We start from the raw sequence: 13,101 nt of genomic DNA on the forward strand, positions 1-13,101 counted from the left end.
TGGTGGCGATCAGGGAGTCGCTTTCTCCGGGCTCCTGAGCTCGACTGGCCCCGCCGGCATAGCTGTTAGCGAGGGAAGACTGAAAAAAGGGGGGCCTTGGACAGCACTGGGCCCAGCCTTTCCTGGGGGGGGGGGGGACCAATGGCAGCAATCCCCCTAAGGTGGGACTGTTGGCCTCAGCAGGTGCTTCCTTGGTCCCTCCCGAGCCTTGGAGCCAGAGCCTGACACTCACTCACCACGTCCTCTTTCACCAGCCTGCATCCTGAACCTTTAAGCTGGCCCCAGCCCCTGCCTGGACCCCTGTCCACAGTGGCACCTATATGAAAACCCCGGAGTAGAAATCCTGAAATGTAAGCAGCCTCTTTGGGACTAGGGTGAAGGCTTTGTAGAGAGGTGTAGCCAGAAATAGAGCTTGGGGTCTGCTCAGGGGTTGGCCCAAAATGCAGCTCTGATATTCTTATTGTGATGAGGACACAGTAATGTATAGACTTGTTGAATCATATAGTTGAAGCACATAACACTATGTTATTTACACTTCAGTTTTTAAAAATGCAGCTCTGGAAACTTCTAGAAATAAATATAGGGGTAAATCTTCAGGACCTGGCTGAGGCAGTGGCTTTTTTTGTTGTTGTTGTCGTCGTTGTTTAAAGATTTTATTTATTAGAGAGCATAGGCAAGGGAGAGAGGCAGAGAGAGAAGCAGGCTCCCCACTGAGCAGGGAACCCGATGCAGGGCTCGATCCCAGGACCCCAGGATCACAACCCAAGCCCAAAGCAACTGAGCCACCTAGGTGCCCCAGCAGTGGCTCCTTAGACATGACACCAAAAGCACAAGACACAAAGGAAAACGGATAAGTTGTAGTTCATCAAAATAAACTACTTTTGTGGCCTCAGAGGACACCATCAAGAAAGTGAAAAGACAACCCACAGAAGGGGAGAAAATATTTTCAAATCATATATTTAATGACCTTGTATCAAGAATACATAAAGAACTCTTACAACTCAAAAAAGACAAATAACTGGGGATCCCTGGGTGGCTCAGCGGTTCAGCGCCTGCCTTTGGCCCAGGGCGCGTTCCTGGAGTCCCGGGATCGAGTCCCGTGTCGGGCTCCCTGCATGGAGCCTGCTTCTCCCTCTGCCTGTGTCTCTGCCTCTCTCTCTCTCTCTCTCTTTCATGGATAAATAAAATCTTTTTTTTTAATATATATATTTTTTTAAATTTTTTTATTTTTTACTTATGATAGTCACAGAGAGAGAGAGAGAGGCAGAGACACAGGCAGAGGGAGAAGCAGGCTCCATGCACCGGGAGCCCGATGTGGGATTCGATCCCGGGACTCCAGGATCGCGCCCTGGGCCAAAGGCAGGCGCTGAACCGCTGAGCCACCCAGGGATCCCATAAATAAAATCTTTAAAAAAAATAAATAACAAAATGGGCAAGAGACTTGGAAAGACCTTTTTTTAAAGGTTTTTTTATTCACTCATGAGAGACACAGGCAGAGGGAGAAGCAGGCACCATGCAGGGACCCCAGTGTGGGACTCGACCCTGGGACTCCAGGATCACACCCTGGGCCAAAGGCAGGCACTAAACCACTGAGCCACCTGGGGATTCCATGACCCAGCATTTTCATTCCTAAGTGTATATGCAAGAGAATTGAAAACATATGTCTACACAAAACTTGTACATTAATATTCATGGCAGCACTATCCATATTAGCCAAAATGTGGTAATAACCTGCGGCGCGTGGCTGGCAGGCTCAGCTGGTGGTTGTGAGTTCCAGCCTCAGTTTGGATATAGAGATTATTAAAGAAAGTAAATTTTTTTAAAAAGGTGGTAATAACCCAAAAAAGCTAAATGGATCAAGATAATGTGGCATGTACAATGATTTTTACTCAGGCATAAAAAGAGTGAAGGCTGATTCATGATACAACACAGTTGAACCTTGAAAACTTGGTAAATAAAGGAAGCTAGTCACAAAAGACCATGAATTGTATGATTCCATCTATACAAAATGTTCAAAGTAGACAAGTCTTCAGAGACAGAAAGATTAATGGTTGCTTAGAGCTGAACTGAGGGAAATGGAAGGGATAAAGAGTGATAGCTAAGGCTACTGAATTCTCTTTGTGGCAAAGAAAGTGCTCTAAAAATTGCCCATAGTGATGGTTGCACATGTCTGTAAATATGCCAAAACCACTGAATGTTATACTTCAAATAGGTGAGTTGTATGGTATGTGTAATATATCTCAAAACTGTTTTTAAAAACTTTGGGAGAGGTACCTGTGTGATTCTGTGGGTTAAGCATCCATCTTTTACTTTCAGCTCAGGTCATGATCTCAGGGTTGTAGGATCAAGCCCTGTGTCAAACTCCGAGCTCAGTGAGGAGTCTGCTTGAGATTCTCTCCCTCTCCCTCTGCTCTTCTCCCACTTGCACACTTGTACTCTCTCTCACTCTAAAATAAATATATCTTGAGGTGCCTGGTTGGCTCAGTCCGTGTGTCTGCCTTTGGCACAGGTCATGATCCCAGGGTCCAGGGAGGGAGCCGAACATCTGACTCCCTGCTCGTCAGGAAGTCTGCTTCTCCTTCTACCCCTTCCCACTGCTCATGCTCTCTCTCTCTTATACTCTTTTTCTCTCTCAAATAAATAAAATCTTATATATGTATATGTATATATATATATAATTATATATATAAATAAAATCATATATATATTAAGATTTTATTTATTTATTCATGAGAAACACACAGAGAGAGAGGCAGAGACACAGACAGAGGGAGAAGCAGGCTCCATGCAGGGAGCCCGATGTGGGACTCGATCCTGGGTCCCCAGGATCACACCCTGGGCCGAAGGCAGGCACTAAACTGCTGAGCCACCCAAGGATCCCCCTCAAATAAATAAAATCTTTAAAAAAAATTTTAAACCTGAGCCACTCAGGTTCCCCCCCAAAATAAATAAATCTTTAAAAAAAAAAAAAAAAACTTTGGGAAATACAACAATTCCAAATTTCATCTGATGGCTTGCTACTTTTGAGCACTCCTCAGTAAAGCATTTTTGGGCACAGACAAAACAAAACAAGACAATGAGTGGCTCCTGGGGCTGGTTGAAATGGGATTAAACTCACAAACCATGCCTTCCAACGGGCACCACTCTTGGAGCAGTGTGGGACGAAGCAACCACTTCTCTGTGAATCCTCTATCTACCTGAGCTCTGACATCCAACGGTCCTGAGCCCAAATCTCTGTTTTGACTATCTGTGATCTGAGATCTGTGTGATTTCAGGCAGATAATTGGACCTTTCTGACCTCTCAGCTGTAAGATAGGGCTAGTGATTCCTGTTATAAAAGAACTGAACGAACTCATCTTCATATAGGGCCTGGCCCAGCAGCTGGCACTTCGTAAACACAGAATAAATGTCTGCTATTACTATCAGTCATCCATTAATTCAACAGACATCACTGGACTCTCCTGTGCAATTGGCCGGATAAGAGCCCCAGGCTCTCATGCTCTGGGCTGGGCGAGAGGAAGACACAATCTGGCCCCCTGGGGCTAAGTGCTCTGCTGGAGGAGGAAAGAGCTTTCTGAGTAAAGAGAGAGAGGAGGAGTCCTAATCCCTGTAAAGCCTATACTCCTTTTATTTCTATTGTTTCAGTTTGATTGAAAACACATCCATTTGCCCCATGTTTGTCCTTGGTGTTGTTTTAGTTGTTCTTGGAGAACCGGGTTTCACCAGGGGGCCTGCTCCTGTTTGCTCACTGATGAACTCTGAAACATTGATTTTATTTGGAAGATGTGTTTACTCTCAGTTTTTTAATCCCGTGCAGCATGTTACATGAAATTTGTCCAGCAGGAAGTCTGTCTCTGACCTTTGACCCTCCCTCCCATTTTCCTGGCCAGATAAGATGGGATTGGGGTGGGTGGGGCAGGGGTTTAGAGATGACACCTTAATGCGGACACTGCATCCCAAGGTCTGTCCTCTTCTCTGCTGGCTGAAAAACTCACTAGTATCAGCACAGCCAGAGCCAACCGTCACGCAGGACTGAGGCATCATGATAGAATTCCCAGGGTCACCCACCACAGGGATACAGTATCCAGTGATGGAAGTTCCACCATGCTGGCCAGAAGCCCAGTGACTGAGGCAGGCCGAGAGGTTGCTGATGCACAAGCGGGTTATAGTGAGGCCTGGCTCCTGACTGAGGACTGGCATTCTAGAAGTTCCTCTTCTTGGGACGCCTGGCTGGCTCAGCAGTTGAGTGCTTGCCTTTGGCCCAGGGAATGATCCTGGAGTCCCGGAATCGAGTCAGGCATCGGGCTCCCTGCATGGAGCCTCCTTCTCTGTCTCTCATGAATAAATAAAAATATATAAAAAAAATAATAATAAAAGTGCTTCTTCTCTACTGGAGTCTGTCTATCCTTGTGTCCAGTTCTTAGCCCTTGGATCCTCCCTGCTAGACCCAGGTTTTCTTCATGCAATTGAGGTCTCTGGGCTCCCTGTAGCTCTGACTGCTTGTTGCAATCACAGCCTGGCTCCCCGACGGGACCTGGGTGCACATCTTCCATGCTAATATCTATAGACACCTTCTCCGAAAATGTTTGCTTTCTGCAGATGGCCCATCCTCTCGCTCATTCTGGGAGATGCTTTTCTGGTTCTTCCCAGAGGGTTGACCTATCTCCTGATTTGGACCCCCTTGGCCCTTCTGTAATATTCATGATAATAGCTTCTGTAATACGGATAATACTGATATGGAGCTTGCAGTCGCCTGTACTGCAGTGCTGGTTGTTTATTCCCAGGCTGTGTTCTGATTGGCCAGTGCCCTTTACTTCCGTTGTCAAATACTTTTAGTCACCAGGCTTTGCACAGATTATTTCATTAAATCCTTGCAAGCCTATTAGGTAGTAACTGTTTTTATTCCCGTTTTACAGATAGGGAGGCACAGATGGGTAAAGGAACTCATCCAAATGGGACAGCTGGGCCTCAAACCTGAGCCTCGCTGCCCCTGAGCCTGCCCTCTCAGCCACCACCTGGTCCCCCGGAGCATCCTGACCGGCTTCAGCTCCTGCATACTAAGGTGTGAAGACAGAAAGCTCAGATTCAAAAAAAAAAAAAGTAAGAAAGCTCAGATTCAAATAAGGGATTGGGTGAGAGGGGGCAAGCAGCTGCTCTCTGAAGCCACAGCAGCCCGTTTCTACATGGAACACTCCTGATTCAGAAGCTAGGCCAGTAACCAAAGCTCTTGGGTATTGGGCTGATTCTTTGCCACCCATGCCAGGAGCAGATCCAGCCAGCTGTGCTATGGGGCTGCCAGAGCCATCCAGGTTGCTCAGCAGACAAGTCCGGAGCCTCTGCTGTGTGCCAGGCATGACTCCAAAAGCAGGCAGGGCTCAGGCCTTGCTTCAGAGTGCCAGGAGCTTCTTGTCCCTCCCTGGCCTCGGATGCTCCTGCTTGGAGGGGCCAGCTTCAGGCATTGTGTTTATTTGGTGCCTGCACCATGTCCCCAAAGTTCCTGCCCGTCAGGCTGATGACCACCATGCCAATGGCCAGGGAGAAATCAGACTCACAGGATGCAGGGGACAGTGTAGGGCCACAGTCATGTCTTCTTGCACCTCACACTGGTCACTGCAGCTGGTCCAGGCCTCCAGGCTGTAGTGGGTGGGCATGAGGACTGAGACTGCCCAAAGGTATGGTGCTGGGGAGGGGGAGGGCTGCAGGCTGGAGCAAGACCCTCAGGCCTATGGTGCCTGGGCCTTGGAACCAATTCCCTCCTTTCCCTCTGCTGATGCTCTTGGCTCAGTACCAAGCAGTGAGGAGCTTAGAAGAAAGGTCCCGAGGCCCAGTATGTCCAACAGAGAAGGCAGGAGGGAAGTGGGGGCTCACGGAGCCCGGGTACCACCTCCACAGGGAAGTGCATGGTCCCTCACACACCCCTCCGCAAAAGGCCACCTAAATCCCCGTAAGCCCACCAGCCTGCCTTCCCGGAGCCCTTTTGGTCGGTAGTATTGGTGGTCTGAGATGGGCTTCTCCTTTTCTGCCCACCCTCCATTACTGTGTGCATTCCAGACCTGCAGCTTTCAGAACAAGAGCTGGCAGCTGCTGGAGGGAAGACCCAGACCCTGGCACCCTTTCCAAGTCATGTGTGACCTTATAACCAACCCCTCCAGGGACCACAGCCTTACCAAAGCCCCCTCTCCTTGGTAGAGGGGGTGACTGCAGAACTCTTCGCTTCCTCCATGGGGAAGGGTGATGGTGTGTGAGGAGGGTCCTCTGGTCAGGGGAGAAGGCTAAGAAATGCTGTTCCCAGGTGTGCCTGACTGACAATCCTGGCCCCTGGCAGAAGCTGGGCATGATGCTCAGGTAAGGACCCCAGAACAGGCAGGGGCACATCACAGAGAAGTCCCATGAGTCTGCTTGGAACAACAGTGGTGTGTGGGTGGGACCCCTCACTGCCAGGGGCTACTGGGCAGTTAGCAGAGCCCCTGCGAACAGGCACCTCCAGGAGGGGACGTCAGGCTCTGGCCCTGCCTCACGGCACAACCCTCTACGTATAAACTCAAAGCTGTCCCAGCTGTACCCACCTCGACCAACAGCCTTGCTCATTCCCCACACGTGCTGACAAAGGAGTCAGGGAGCTAAAAGGCCAGCCACCTGGCCCAAGAGGGTACTTTCAGCCTTCTCCCTGGGGCCGGTGTAGGATTTGGGTTAGCAGCCTGGGCAGGCAGTTGGCTCTTCCTTCCTTCCCCTAGCCCTGCCCTCAGGAAGGCAGCTGGAAGGCCAGCTGTTTGTGCTGAAGTTCCTGGCCAAAAGCCAAGCCCAGCTGGATGGACATCCCTGAGCCATGGAACCACAGGGGCAGATGGGACCACCACTGGGCTGAAGGAAGGAAGAGGATGTGGGGCCCAGACAAGGCCCAGCCAGTTCAGCTGGGGGTACTGAGGGACATAGGCTGTGATCGCCTCAGTGAGGTGACTATGAAGCGCTTCCAACCCAGGGGATGGGGAAGTAGGGTGGGGACCGGATGTGCAGGGTGGAGACTCAAGACTCTCATGCCTGGGGGACCACAGCACCGCCAGTGAGACAACAGCTGCAGATGGGTGTGGTGACAACCGCACACCTCGCCCTTCTCTGAGGCAGCTAGGCTGACCATAGGTCTGACGCTCTGATCTCCGGCCCTGGGCTGTTTATAGGCTGGCCCCATCCTTCAGTAACTGAAGGGCAAACCTGTTTCCTGCCAACACAATGGCAGACAGCTAACTGGCCTGTGTCTGCCCTCTACTACCCCACCTGAAAGTGATTCAGCAGGGCCTGCTTTCCAACTGCTGCACAGACCCCAGGCCCAATGCCTGACACCAGGCAAGCAGCAGTGCTTGCAAGGAGCCAAGAAGGGGGAACCCTGGAGAGACCACTATTCAGAGACAGCTGAAAAATGACTGAGGAAATGAATGAGTGGGAAAGAGTATATTTCCAGTCCAGCTAGCGGGCTCAGAGCTCGTTCCCCTACACTGAGATATCAGTTGGGAGGCAGCAGAGGCCCCTAAGGGGTTGGGGAGGCCTGGCAAGGGGCATGGGGTGGCCCTTGCCAGGCCTCTCCCGGACCTGCTCTTCTTTCTGGGGGTGTGATGGAGCCCAGTTAAGTCTATATAAGGCAGATCTCTGGAAATATGCCAGGTTTGAAGCGCTTGCCTCCCTAGGTTCCTTTGATACCACCTTAAATTTTGTAAATAGGATGTAATTTCTGTGTGTTGCTTAAATCATCCAGTCTACACACTGAACATGAACAGTTTGGGGATGAAGCAAGATACTGCACCGACCCAGCAGCATGGGGCCAGAGGTCCACAATTACTTTAAGTGTAACTTGCCAAGCAAGGGAAAGGGGGAGTGAAAGGGGAGACAGGACAAACAAATGTGGAGGGAGAGCAATGGTGGCCACGCTCACTGAAGGTGGACCTGGCTCATGGCCAACAATTTACAACCACCTTGGCCCTTCAACTACCTTCTGAAGGGCACAGGACAAGGGCAATGGCTTGCTTCAGAATCTCCTGGTGACCGAACAGAGCCCAAGTCAAGTCCACTGATAGTCAAGAAATGCACTAATACACAGGTTCAACAGGCATCACCTGCCACTATCCTGAGCAAACTGTGACACCTATCACCTTTCAGAATAAGGGTCCTGTCACTACTGAATGCACTTCCCCCACCCCCAGCAAAAGTCAGAAGGCAACTTTCCAGGCATTTCCCCACAGAAATTTTATTTGTGAAAGAAAGGTTATCAACTCAAATGAAGACCATTAACAAGATCAAATAGTCTCAACTTCAAAAACTTTATTTTTGTCTCATCCATCAAGGGCACAGGATACCTTCATCAGCTCCAGCTTTTGCTTTTCTCCTTACAGATTCTATTCCATCACCTAAACCCAGGGTTATCCTGTGTGGGCAGCTTCCTAGAACCAAAAGATATTTTTGCCTTCTGGGTTAAGTATGCTCAGTGTGGAAGCACAAGCTGCACTATTTAAAGCAGCAGATTCCCAGCTGCCCAATAAAACCCACAAACCTCTACATCAGGATGGAGGGAAGATGTGCTGGGGGGAGAAGATTCAAGTTTCACCCCATTTGGGTTATCACAGTAAACTCAATAAACTACCACCACCATAGTGAAGTCTACTTGTACTGACACTGCCAGGTATTCCAACAGCACGTTCCAATGTCGAAGATCACAATGTCCTTCAGAAGCACTATGTTGAGATAATCAGAACTGGGAAGTCACTGTTCCAGAGCTGGTTATGGTGAATCTTCTAGAAAACCAGTTCACATTATATATTCGACTCCACCCTTGAGGCCCATGAAAGCTCAATAATTTGCCAAAAATCAAGCCTATCCCAGCTTGCCTAAGTCCCTTGAATAGGAAACCAAACTTTGAAAAAAAAAAACAAAAACAGCTACTTTATTAGGGCACAACTATCTTTCTACAGCTATCAAACACACAGAATGCTTATCTGAGAACCATGGCTCTTGTGCCCATGTCTTGCTGACATCTAGATACTACGCATACAATGGACCATCTCTGGTCAAGAAAACTAGCTTCATACTGAAAAAAGCAGCTTAGACCAACAAAGAGTCCTGTACTTGAGGACTTGTGTTAAAATAACTTGTATAAACTATTTTTGTGTATAAATGGTTCATCTACCAAGCAAAACCAGATATAACTAAGCTCAAACCTCCAGATACAAAGATTCTAAATGATGGATGTATTCAAGCTTTGTATATTCAATGTAGGTTTTTGACACTTAGTTGAATAAACAAGTTTATTTGTAAATTTAGTCAACATACATAATTGACCTAGAAGACTTCAATAGAAGGATAATTTTTAAAACCACTTGGAAAGGCCATCTCTATAAAGTGATTTTTCCCAGGACCATGTATCAGATGTAACCTAACCCGACACCATGTTAACCCGCAGAGGTTCAAAAAAAGCTGGAGTTGTGTGCCCCTCCCCCACAGCAAGTTTACTCTAAGGGTTATTATAATACAAACTCCACAAGGAAAAGAACTTCGGCATTGTTTCCCTCTTGGTAGAGAAAAACTCAACCTAGTTATGAGACCAACCACAACACAAAGGAAAGCTGCACTAACTAGTTTAGAATTAGTAACAGATGATGCTGGTGTGAATAACTTGTATTATATTCTAGAGCCCTTATAAATAAAATCCCCCCATTAGTGTTTGCATTAATCAGCTAGAGGATTAGTTAACATGTGGTAGAATGAGGACTTATGCAAGGTATAATTTGCAAAGCATTTTACTATTATGAAAACAAGTGCAGTCTAGTTAGAAAACCAACTGGACTTTAAATTACACACACCTTAATGACAAGACTCCCCACCACATGTGAATGTAAAACATTTAATTTAAAAATGTTGACACTACAATATATAAAATAGCTATTATAAATGCACATAGTGTATTCTATAGCTGCCAGGTTTACTTTTTTTTTTTTTTTTTAAGGAAACTGTAAGTTACACTGTGGTTAAGACTTGTATCTTCACCCTTGAAAAAGCCCACATTCTATCACAGTGATGTATGGTCAGACTTAACAGCCCCAATTGTTAAACACTTGGATCAAGTCATAACCAGTTTTATTGCAAAAGGACCCTGTACACATTTATCAATTCTAGTACCTTAATAGCTACCCAACAAGTCATTAACATACAGAAACATGCATCATGAGAAGCAAGAAGTATCACCCATCCCTTCTGCATATTAGCAACTTGTCACTCCTGAGCAACAGCGCTCACATCACTGAGGTCTGTGAACAGTCACTTTTCGCATTCATCCTGAGTGAAAGATGGAATGACTTAAGTACAAATGCAACATATTATAAACAATTTCTTACAAAAAAAGTCACAAATTAAACCAAAGTATTTTACAGAATTTACTACAAAACACCATAAAAACTGCCTTCACTTAAGCTCTCTCTCCCCGTATCCGGCGAGCCAACTGGATGTCTTTGGGCATGATGGTGACTCTCTTAGCGTGGATGGCACACAGATTAGTATCTTCAAATAAACCCACCAGGTACGCTTCACTGGCCTCCTGTTGAGGACAAGAGCCACACTATTAAACTCTCTTCGAGGAGAGGAAGCCACGCACGAGCCCTCCGACCTTAAACGGCCGCGCTCGCCTTACCTGAAGCGCGCCAATGGCGGCGCTCTGAAACCTCAGATCGGTTTTGAAATCCTGGGCGATCTCCCTCACCAACCTCTGGAAAGGCAGCTTCCGGATCAGAAGCTCGGTGGACTTCTGGTAACGGCGGATCTCCCGAAGGGCTACGGTCCCAGGCCTGCAGTGAGCGGGCAGGGGAATGTGAGCGGACACCCGGGGACGGACAGCGCCCGGCGCCAACCCCAGGACGCGCTCCCGCGCGGGCCGCGCGCCGCCCGGTCATTGTTTTCCTGCCGCCTCGCCTACCTGTAGCGATGAGGTTTTTTCACCCCGCCGGTAGAAGGGGCGCTTTTCCGGGCGGCTTTAGTGGCCAGCTGTTTGCGGGGCGCTTTCCCACCCGTGGATTTACGGGCAGTCTGCTTGGTTCGGGCCATTTTCTTTTACCTAAGGAAGACATCTGTGACTCCGGGGCCGCGGCGCTCGCCCCCCGCGGGCGGAGGGGGAGACGGGCTCGGCGCCCCTGCCCTCCCGCCTCTCCGCGGCGGCAGATGGCCCGGGGCCGCCGCCTCCTCCCCCTCCCCTAATGACTCAGGCGGCGAGGAGCGGCAGCAGCCTCCCCCGGGAGGGGGGGCGCGGGGAGGAGTCACTTCCCCTCCTCGACGGGCGGAGGCCCCGCTTGCCCGGAACCCGACGTCGGGACCTCTGAATCACCACAGGGAAGGAGGTGGAGAGGCGGTTCCGGAACCAAGCCTCAAGGGAAAACCTCCCGGGGCCCACACCCGACGCCAGCGGCCCGAGCAGCCCGCACCAGCCAGCACTCCGCTTCCAACGGCTGCGGCCCCCGGCATCAACGGCCGGCGGGGCCTCGAACCGCGACCAGACCCGCCAAAGCTTACCCAATGCTGAAGTTTTAGACCGCTCCTCCGACTGCCGCGCCGCTGCTGCTGCCCAATGAAGAGCCGCAGGCGCCGAGCAAAGAAAAGAAGACCCGCCAACGAACGACCAAACCGCTCTATGCTCCAAACCCCCCCTTTGCCTCCGCTTTTATACCCACGCTTCACGCTGCGTCTCTACGTCATAGGGACTTCATTTGCATACACCAACGACTTTTTCTATTGGCGGGAGCTTTCGCCGACGCGCTGACATCCCCGACACAAAGGCCGTGCTTCGGCCCCGCTCCCGGATTGGTGGGCATCTAGGCCGCTGATTGGCTGTTAAAGTGGCCTGATGATTGGATAAATGCAAAGAGGAATGGACGAATCAGCGATTAGCACGAAGCGGCTCTTCTGATTGGATAAAATGAAGCTATGTTTGGATCCTTCCCTTGGTTCCAAAGCTCTACAATAGAAAGTCAATGCAAATGATTCACATAGGTCTTTATCAGGACTTCAGGGTCCGGACGGGCAGGAGCCTACCCAAATTCGCATCTCGCTGATAAAATGCAGGAGAGGTTCCTTCAAGGAAATTCTTGTAAATATTTTCCAATGTAGAATAAAATGAGTGCCATGTGATTATTTACTTTGACATTTTGATGGTTATGTACATGGTGTAAAAGAGAATTTGAATTCATCAAATCATATTACACCACCGCGTATTTTACATATCAAGCATACACATTTTATTTTTTTAATTTATTTTTTAATTTTTTTTAATTTTTATTTATTTATGATAGTCACAGAGAGATAGAGAGAGAGGCAGAGACACAGGCAGAGGGAGAAGCAGGCTCCATGCACCGGGAGCCCGACGTGGGATTCGATCCCGGGTCTCCAGGATCGCGCCCTGGGCCAAAGGCAGGCGCCAAACCACTGCGCCACCCAGGGATCCCCAAGCATACACATTTTAACCAAAAATCAGTTCTTTTGTATGCTAGTGTAGGTAGGAGTAAATATTAGATAAAAGGAAAAAAATGTCAATAAATGATTTTGTAAGTACTGTTTTGTACGTTCTTAGGCTATCACAAAATACTTTGTGATTTCAATAGCTGAAACAACCTACTAAGCAACATATTTTTAAATTATGTAATTTAACTGAATGAAATGATTACAGCCAGAATGGAAATAGTGCTAGGATAGCATTTGCACGTCCGTAAAGAATAATCGAAAGAAAACTAAATTAAATACAAGCCCCTGTATTTAACGATGTATTCTAGTAGGTATTATTTCTAAGAAACATGACAAATATATAAAAATGGTAATCCCTACCTTTGCCTAAATAAATGTCTTTGATGGATTGTAATGTTCAGTTCTCTTGATGACACAGGTATATAAAATACCAAAGCAGGCTTAAGTTTAAGACCAACCAAACAAAGCTCAGAAAATTGAAATAGAGCTTTGGGTATTTTACTCTGTAGTTCCTCCTCTGGGTTTGCTGAATTTTTTTCCCCCACTGAATATTTTAAATTATCAAAATTAAGAAGTAGCAAAACCATGTATGGGTAGATTTTAACTCAGATAATT

The 13,101-nt window shown here is 48.1% G+C and overlaps 1 protein-coding gene across 1 annotated transcript; it reads right to left on the reverse strand.

Annotated features, from left to right (window-relative positions):
- Positions 1–8,290: 8,290 nt before the first annotated feature.
- On the reverse strand, positions 8,291–11,693 carry LOC121472957 (histone H3.3A). The gene is made up of 4 exons (XM_041724671.1): positions 11,542–11,693; positions 10,952–11,089; positions 10,670–10,823; positions 8,291–10,576 (listed from the first exon to the last, which is right to left on the reverse strand). The coding sequence occupies exons 2-4, from the start codon at positions 11,077–11,079 to the stop codon at positions 10,448–10,450; spliced, it is 411 nt and encodes a 136-aa protein (XP_041580605.1). The 5' UTR covers positions 11,080–11,089; positions 11,542–11,693; the 3' UTR covers positions 8,291–10,447.
- Between the last annotated feature and the right edge of the window lie 1,408 nt (positions 11,694–13,101).

This window comes from Vulpes lagopus, chromosome 12 (assembly GCF_018345385.1).
Source record: "Vulpes lagopus strain Blue_001 chromosome 12, ASM1834538v1, whole genome shotgun sequence".
NCBI classification, from domain to species: domain Eukaryota; kingdom Metazoa; phylum Chordata; class Mammalia; order Carnivora; family Canidae; genus Vulpes; species Vulpes lagopus.

Excerpts from the sequence above, each read along its gene's own strand:
- LOC121472957 (XM_041724671.1), bottom strand. The coding sequence starts at position 11,079 with ATGGCCCGAACCAAGCAGACTGCCCGTAAATCCACGGGTGGGAAAGCG. Across the intron at positions 10,824-10,951 it reads AAAAAACCTCATCGCTACAG|GCCTGGGACCGTAGCCCTTC; the intron begins GTAGGCGAGGCG and ends CGCTCACTGCAG. Across the intron at positions 10,577-10,669 it reads CCGCCATTGGCGCGCTTCAG|GAGGCCAGTGAAGCGTACCT; the intron begins GTAAGGCGAGCG and ends TGTCCTCAACAG.